We start from the raw sequence: 9,067 nt of genomic DNA, 5'->3' as shown, positions 1-9,067 counted from the left end.
CAGCTCCAGGTTGAGCTGTTATTCAGCATCTTAGCTGTAGAGGGCAGTGTCACTGGCCCTCATATGTGGGATCCGAACCGGGGACCTCTGGCATCCCAAGCGAGTTCTTAACCATCGCGCCACTCGGCCGGCCCTCCTCAGTCATTTTTAATCTCTCTTTAATCCCGAGAGAAAAGAAATACCAAAGAAATAGCATATATTAACTGTCATGCTCACTTTATATAATGAGACCTTTTGCTCAGACAATTTAAAGTGATAACAGTACTCAGCAGAAATGAAAAATGCGGGTCTCCATGGTGTGTGTTCCTTTTTCTCTTTTTTACTGAACCATTTAAGAATTACTTGCAGAGATCCAGACATAAACTTGTGGGTCCCTAAGCTTTTCCTTAAAACTGAGATTTAGAGTAGCGGATCCTTTATGATTTCAAGATCCATTTTTAGGGGGATTAAGATTATTCAAGATTTTAACACTTTAAATTCTGACTTTTTAATGATTTTATTTATAAGAACCCTAATTAAGAGACAAATCTCAAGGTTGATTTGTGAACTCTTTTATCAAGAACAAATTCTTGTTTCAGCAAAAGCAAGATAAGCAACTGAAATTCAGTGGCTGTCATTTCATAGAGGGACATTTTGCTCTTCATGACTCCTGATTGAATAGCGCTTGAGGATGGCGTCAGCAGTGAAACATAACTTGCCTGGTCAGGGATCAAACAAGAGGCCTTTGAGCGGGGGGAGGCCAGAAGAAGAGTCCCTGGACCCTCAAACGTTTGCCTTTTTTGAATAGAGTCCCTTCTCTATAGGGTCCCTATAAAGTCTTTATTGTAAAGTTTAATAATGTTGGTTGTAGATATTATGGAAGCAAATTATTGATGCTTAAAGTAATTAGAAATTTTTAATTTCTATTAAATACTAATTGCAAATTGTTTCTACAATGCCTGTAGTCTAAGTCACTAAATTTAGAAATTCAATAAGGATTTTATAAGTACATGCAGAGATTTTTTTTATATATATATAATTGACAAGAGACTCTTACAGGCTGAGTTCAAGACGACTGTGTCTTACCCTTTCTGCACAGTAAGCACAGGACTACTGGCACATAACTGGTTTCAGTAAGTGGTTATTGAATAAATTACTGAATAATGGATCTTATCTGTCCAACCATAGAGTAATAATTCTGAGCGTTTGCAGTAGTTACTGTTTCTGGAAAGTACATGTTTATTCACCACATATAGGCAGTGTATGCCTCTAGACCAGGGGTTGGTAAACTGCGGCTCTTTGGGTATGTACATGTGTGAATTTTTCTTATTTTAATAAAGATATAATTAATACTATTATTTGTTATAATATTACTTTAAATTTTCCTTATTTGTAAAAATATATTTATGGCTGTCGAATAATTTTTAAATTGTTGTGAGGGACAGGATTGGCTCTTCCGTCTCAAAAGTTTGCCAACCCCTGCTCTAGACTTTTATTTTTTTAGACACTAAATTGTATCTCAAATTTGTTTTTTATTACATATATACTACATCTATATAATAATAAAAGAGTTGTTCTTTAAACTTAAGGTCTACATCTAAGAAGTGATTTCCTGCTGTGAACTTAATGTTTTTGGAGGGAGATGTCGGCTAAAAGGTTATCATTACTACTTAAAGTTAGACATTTGTTTGCTTTTTGCTTCCTTAGCCTTCATTGTAAATATACGGTTGTGTAACTATAGTGGAGTCCATTCTGGACCATGTATAAAACTAAAAAACTAAAGTGAACTTTTTGCCCAGCTCTTGTTTAAAATTTTTAATCCTAAAAATATTACAAGAAACAGCAATGAATACCCATATGTCCTTGACCTAGATTCACCTATTGGTAATATTTTACCATGTTTGTTTTGCCACTCTTTTTTTTTCTGAATCATTTGAGTTATTTGCTAACATCCTGATTAATCCCGTAATTCAGTTTAATCCCGCAAATAATGGGTTATTGGAAAAGTCATGACGCATTTTTGCAACAAAAAAACATAGAAAAAATACATCATGACTTTTCCGACAACCCAATACTTCAGTTTAATCCTCTAAAACGAGAGTATTATTTTATATGACCACAATGCAATTATCACATTTTGGAAATTAATGTAGTACTATTTAGAATGATTACAGTTCTTACTCAGATTTCCACAGTTGTCCCAGTAATGTATTTTATAGCTGGACTTTTACCCTCCTAAAATTTTTTCAAGGATCATGCATTGCATTTAGTTTTTGTGTTTTTAAAATCTCTTTTAATTTAGAACAGTTTCCTAGATACTGCATTCCTGAAGGATCTAATCTAGGCCAGTTATTTTGCAGAATGTCCCTCAATTTGGATTTGTCTCCTTTCCACATGATTAGATTCAGATTAAACATTTTTGACAAGAATACTACAGAGAAGGCACAGCATCTGGAGGCACTGATGTGAGTTGTCCCATCATTGATGCTAAATTGGATCACTTAGTTAAGGTAGGAATTACCTCAGTCTAAAGGTAACTTTTCCTTTGTACTTCATAAGTAACCTGTGTGTACCTTTGAGATCGAATATCCTATTCTGAAATATTATTCCCCAATAGTGGTTTTAGATCCATTGGTAATTTCTGCCTGAATCAGTTATTACTTTGGAGGTTGTGGTTGCAAATTGTAAAATTCTTTTGGCATAAATTTCACTCTAAAATGGAACGCTGTGCCATATAGCCACCATTCTCACCTCTTCAGCCTGCTCTAACCTGTAGATGGATGAGCAAATACATGGATAGAGCTATTTCACAGATTTGAAGAGTTAGAATGAATAGTTCTAATGAGCGTACAATGTGTGGTCCACTTTTTACACTTAATATTTTCATAAAAACATGTTTTTATATAGTTCTCATGTTTTGATTCTTAACAGTTTCAGACTCAAAATTAGAGCTGAAAAGGCATAAGAATAATTTATCCATAAATGTCATGTCTTACCCAGTACCCATAGCTTTGTACTAACTGGTAAAGCTGAAATGTGACTTTAGATGATACCGTTCTGCTTCCTTTAATTATCAACATTATCATTTTGAAACACTTGAAAGCATACCCAAATCAGTGAAATATTGGTAATATTTCTTTTTGCTTGCTGCAGACATCTCTTGAAGGAAAAAACTTTTCAAAATTCTGGACAACTTTTTTGAAAAGACTGGCATCCTTTTTTTTTATTATTTTAAAGATTTTATTGGGGAATTGGGGGATGGGAACAGCGCTGGGGAATTGGGGGAAGGGGAACAGACAAGTTGCTGTCCTTTTGTTCTTCAGTCTAGTTGTGNAACTTGTCTGCTCCCTTTCCCCCAATTCCCCAATAAAATCTTTTAAAAAAAGTAAAAAAAAAAAAAAAAAAGAAGAAGAAGAAGAAATTTGACACTGATTATTGAAATTTCCTTAACTCGGTATCTACCTTGGGAGTAGTGCAGATTGCAGGTACTGCTGCAGACGGAAGAGCTACACTGTGTCTTGAACACCAGTGTTCTGATGTTAGAGGCAATGGGGGAATCTCCCAGACAAAATCATTAATGCCTCTATCCTCCCTAATTTACCAATGGTCTCATTTGTTGGCTTAATGTTGCTGAGAACATAGCCTTTTACTATATTATGACTTACTGATCTGAAGTTATCAGTAGAATAAAGCAGACTTTAAAGCCTCTCTTGAGTCATGCATGTAGTTGTTTTTTGTTTGATTGGTTGGGTAAATACCAGTTGATCAAAGAATTCCAGAAATTGTGTATTTTGTGTTTTCGTAGGCACTCATTCTGTGTCTCATTTTGTAAACTGGGAAACCTCTCAGGGACATGGACTTGGATCCCTGAACTCAGAGCCATCGAAGAGAATGGTAAGTTTGGTAGTGGAAAAGAAATATTAGTGCAAATACTAAAAAACAGAAAAAGGCTATTTTAATTCATACCTGTACAACTTTTACAGCTTTGATCTTAATGTTTAAAATTCAGTAACCCAACAGCTTTTATCCAAAAATGACACATGTAGTGTAGTAGTTAAATCTTACGGGTGTGTATGTGTGTGTAATATCCAGGTGTGAAAACAGACCAATTAGTAATTAGTAATACCTTTCTTAGTATAAAGATTTTGTTCTGTGTTTAAAAAAACAAAAAACCTTTAAAGTATTAAAGATATTTAACTTAAAAGTTGAAATAAATTCACTTTTCACTGTAACAAAATTAAACTATTAAGAAAACTTTGATTACAGCATAAGTGTGCTTGTTTCTTTGGGACATTTCATATTCTTCTAAATGTATATTAGAACCTTTCTATTGTTTGAGATCCTAATCAATTTACTTAATTATAGTTAAGGAGAAGAAAAAGTGAAGCAAGTGAACAGCCAGAGGTTCCAGCATCCAAACAACTTTTATCAACCATAAAGGTAAATTTAAAAATATTAGAAAAATCAACTCAAGTGGTTAAATGAAGTCGTATTTACTTTTCATTCTCTTATTTTTGTGATCATTTTTATAGCTGTAGCTAACACTGTGTCTTAAGGTCGTGAGAGTGATCCAATACTTTGGCTTATTTGACTCACTGATCTTTTGATGAGATCAGGGTGCTGTTAAACCCTCATCAGCTTCTGATTCAACTTTGTGTTGAATATATTTGTAATTTAGTGTCTTAACACATTGTTTGCGAGAAACGAGTAAACTCGTCGTATAGAGAAAAATGCCCGCTTACAAAGTGTTAAAAATTTTGATTTCTAAACCTTTGAATTGTTTTGTTTTTCTTTGCAGTTTGTCTTTGTGCAGCAAATTGTAGCATCAACTCAAGTTTCATAGGAATGCATGAATACTGTTGAGCTAGGAACTTTTAAGTTCAGAGCGACATTTATTAATATATCAGACTGAACTCTTTACTTCTGCCCTTTCAGAAAGATTCAGAAAAACACATTGAAGTAGAACTACGTAAATTTTTGGCTATCAAGCGGACACCTGACTTTCATACTGTTATTGGGGACATAGTAATAGGACTTCTGGGAAGATGTAAAACAGAACCATCATTTTATCCCCGGAACTCTCTGATGCAGCTTATCCAAACACATGTGCTTTCTTACAGGTAAATGTTTGTACATCAAACTTTACACGCACAGCTCTTCTTGACCTTTTTTTTACAGTTCTAATTTTCATACCCTGAAAAAGCTTGTAAATTATTTGCAGTGGAGGTTTTTCTTACTATACAAAATTGAGGGCCGGCCTAGTGGATCAGTTGGTTAAGAGCTCACTCAAGAGTGCGAGCTCTGAGCAACAGGGTTGCTGGTTCGGTTCCCTGCCCGAGCTGAGCTGCCACTGAGCTGCCAGTGGCAGGATGGCTCAGCTTAAAAAAAAAAAAAAAATGATACATATTTTTTTCTTAGCTTGTGCCCTGGCTTAATGGAGGTTGCCTTAGAAAAGACAGATGTACAGATGTTACAGCTCTGTCTGCAGCAGTTCCCTGACATTCCTGAAGCAATCACCTGTGCTTGCTTAAAAATATTCTTGAGGTAAGTTAGAAGCTGATGGTCCTTTGCCTCTTTTATCTATTATAGTATTCAATTTCTAAAACTTTGAATGCTTAGAAAATGAAAAGTTTTCCAGTAAGTTCAAATAGAGATAAGAATTTCTTGCTTTCAATTAACGCCATAGCATTGGTGATGAGATTCTTCAAAAAGCAGAAGTCAATATGGAATCAGTTTCTGACTACAGTGATGCTGTACAAGATGAGCACATGGAAGAGCAACCTGCAATTCTTCAAAATGGCTTCAATCCTGAAGAAGATAACTGTGATAAAGAGTTAAATGAAAAGCCTCAGGACATAACAGACACCACTTCGTGCCCTGTAATACCAAAAAAAGCAGCTTTACTGTATCCTTTGGAACAGTTTCCCTTGTATTATCTCTTTCTGGGGATGTAGTCAAATGCCAAGGAATAACTAAGGAGTAAGATAATTTCAGGTGTTGGTTTTTTTTTCCCAGTTTCTGCTTGAAAATGGATTACGTTCAATATTTAAACAACTTAAATCTGTTTTCTTATGTAAGAAGCTGTACTAAGGTAGATGCTCTATCAATTCTAAAATTAGAACTCTGAATAAATACAAATGATACATAATAGTGAAGTATTCAGGACAATCTCTAGTGATTAGAATGTTCAGTGATAGAATTCTTCTGGAAAAGCAAAACTTTTGTGTAAATTTAAAAATGTATCTTTGGGAAAGGTAATTACTCATAATTTCAGTAACAAAGCCTTTATTTATTAAGATTTTCCTTTATTCCTAAGTAGAAATGCAATTCTTCGTTCGGCGTATAGTGAAACGTTTCTTCTCCCTCACCTGAAAGACATCCCAGCACAACATATCACGGTAAGTGTTCTTACAGACCCTATGGAATTTTATTTCTGTTTAAATTTTGCTGATTAACTCTCACCAGCTTTTAGGGCATTTGAAAGGTTATCAAGTTTTTCCGTGTGAATAAGAGATTCCCCAGCCCTCATGGTAAAAACTGTGCTTAGGAGACTAGATTGATTTCTGGTTGGCAGATCTTGGCATATTCCTGGGGCCATGCCTGAAGGCAAGGTTAATCCATCTAAGTTATAAATGAGTAGAAACTGAAAAGAATTGCCCAGAGTACAGTCTCTCTTCTCTACTTACTATTTACAAACAGTAAGCTTCCCACTCATCCCTCCCAAGCCAGATCAACTCCTCATTGATGGCAGGGACTGCGTTTTTTGTGTGTGTATGTCCACAGATAGTTACATTCAGTAGCCTCTTAAAATTCCTTCCAGTCCCTTTGTTAGATTTATATAGAGAGAACATTATTCTATCAAAGCAATAAATTGTCCCTTTTTTTTTGGTCCAGCTGTTTCTCCAGTATTTATATTTCCTGTATCTGAAGTGTAGCGAAAATGCTACTATGACTCTTCCTGGAATACACCCGCCAACCCTGAACCAGGTGAGATAATTTTCTTACTTTTATTTGGTGCTGGGAAAGATCTGTAAAAAAAAAAAAAAAGTATATATAGTGTCAATCTGGAGTTCAGTAACTGACTTCTCCTTTCTCCTAATCCATGTGAAGTCCTCCCTCATGCTATACACAAACCACTGAGTGGGCGGTGGGGAGGATCTCTCAATTTGGTAGATAGATTTTTAAAGTCATAATTCTAGGTTAAAGAACTTCAGTTTGTCTGAAGTTCCTGATTCTTTATAGTGACCCTTTTTAAGAATTTCCTTAGCTTCTTTGGGAGGGGGTGATAAGTCTCCTAATAATTCTTAAAAATAGGAGAATGAAGACTAAGGAAAAATTATCTTGAAGTATTTCATGGTAGGCTTGCTTTAAATACAGCATTTGTTTGAGAAACAGTGGAAACGTTAGAAAAAATACTGTGGTTTAAGAATGTGTTATTCTAATTAAGTATTTCAAACACTTAATTTGACTGTTTTCATTTTTAAAAGTAAGTTTAAAAAATTTTAAGTAGTTTTTATAGTTGACAGTTCCAAGAGAAGAAAGAAAACTTTGTGTCTCTACTCTCTTGGTTCCTCTTAGAGATAACCAATACTGAGTTTCTTTTATGTCTAGAAATTTTTTTTCTATGCACTGACATCTTTCTCTTGTCTTTCTAACACATATTAGATCATAGTATGCATGCTGTTTTGCAGTTTGTTTGTTTTTTTCACTCAACACTGTATTTTTAGACATTTTCTGAACCAGTATACATACATCTGCCTCATTCCCTTTTGCTTTTTTTTATTGTGAAATACATTTTTTTAAATTAGTTTCAGCTGTACAACACAGTGCAATAGTTATACTTTTTACCCCTCGAAGTGACAACCCCCCTCCCCCAATCCGCCGCCCCACTTCCCCCCCCAATATCATACATACCTATTACAATTCCCTTGACTCCAAGCCTGTACCCCATCTATGATGCGGTCTCCCTAACAAGACATGTGACCNTCTTAGCTGTAGAGGGCAGTGTCACTGGCCCTCATGTGGGATCCGAACCAGGGCCCTGCTGCTCAGAGCTGGCGTCCCAAGCCAACTCTTAACCAACACACCACTTGGCCGGCCCTATTATTTTATTGTTAAATGTCTTATATTTTAAATTGTACATCAGGTATAGTTGGTATATATAGATTTTTTTATTTTACTTTAAAATTAACTTGAACTTCAAGTACATACTTGAAGAAAGGCTCTTGGATTTGCACAGACCATATGCACCACCCCTGTTTCGTTACTAAATTGGGCAGTAGTGTGTAATATGCAATAGCATAAACCACAAAGAGAAATTTGCACTATTTTCTTTTTTTTTTAAAGATTTTATTGGGGAATTGGGGGATGGGAACAGCGTTGGGGAATCAGGAAAGGGAAACAGACAAGTTGCTGTCCTTTTTCTTCTTCAGACTAGTTGTGGAGGACGTCACTTCACTGGCCCATGTTGGTATTATCATTGCGCTCTTCCCGGGTGAGGCAGATCCGTCACCAGTCACTGGACGGCCGCTCACAGCGGCTCTTGGCAGCTCATACCAGCTGCCGGCCGCTCACGCTGACTGCCGGCCACACATGGTAGCTTATGGCAGCCCACTGCAGCAGGGGCTGCAGCCTACGGCATCGCCGGCGACTCATGGCAGCCCAGTTCCAGGTTGAGCTGCTGCTCACCATCTTAGCTGCAGAGGGCGCAGCGTCACTGGCCCTCATGTGGGACCCGAACCGGGGCCCTGATGCTCAGAGCTGGAGTCCCAAGCCAGATCTTAACCAACGTGCTACTCGGCCCGCCCCAAATTTGCAGTTTTCAAGTTTGATTGGTGCATGATTCCCTTAGGAATATCAGGAAGCTTAAGGCTTCTATAGCCCTTGGTGTAATGCTTTTAACTTACTTATACATTGCCTCTCAAAGAGAAGCGTACAGTAAAATAGTATAGAAATAGAAAATTAGGCCCAGGAAAGGTGGATACAAATACGGTAACTGGAAAAGTCAACAAAACTTTTAATTTAAGATCACAAAGACTCTACCTGATTACATATTATAAACTTTTATTTTATAGATTCTTCCTCTTTT

At 36.3% G+C, this 9,067-nt stretch overlaps 1 protein-coding gene across 1 annotated transcript in view; it reads left to right on the top strand.

Annotated features, from left to right (window-relative positions):
• The window catches only part of NOL11 (nucleolar protein 11), a 36,836-nt gene extending 29,846 nt beyond the window's left edge, over positions 1 to 6,990 (top strand). The window contains exons 10-16 of the mRNA XM_019637816.1: positions 3,785 to 3,873; positions 4,345 to 4,419; positions 4,915 to 5,099; positions 5,398 to 5,523; positions 5,666 to 5,884; positions 6,299 to 6,377; positions 6,874 to 6,990. Of these exons, the coding sequence (XP_019493361.1) occupies positions 3,785 to 3,873; positions 4,345 to 4,419; positions 4,915 to 5,099; positions 5,398 to 5,523; positions 5,666 to 5,884; positions 6,299 to 6,377; positions 6,874 to 6,975 (875 nt within the window). The 3' untranslated portion in view covers positions 6,976 to 6,990. The remainder of the gene's footprint in view (positions 1 to 3,784; positions 3,874 to 4,344; positions 4,420 to 4,914; positions 5,100 to 5,397; positions 5,524 to 5,665; positions 5,885 to 6,298; positions 6,378 to 6,873) is intronic.
• The last annotated feature ends 2,077 nt before the right edge of the window (positions 6,991 to 9,067 follow it).

The sequence above is a fragment of the Hipposideros armiger genome, unplaced genomic scaffold, assembly GCF_001890085.2.
Source record: "Hipposideros armiger isolate ML-2016 unplaced genomic scaffold, ASM189008v1 scaffold_34, whole genome shotgun sequence".
Lineage (NCBI taxonomy): Eukaryota > Metazoa > Chordata > Mammalia > Chiroptera > Hipposideridae > Hipposideros > Hipposideros armiger.
Note: the sequence above shows the minus strand (reverse complement) of the source record. Positions and strands in the feature narration are given on the sequence as shown.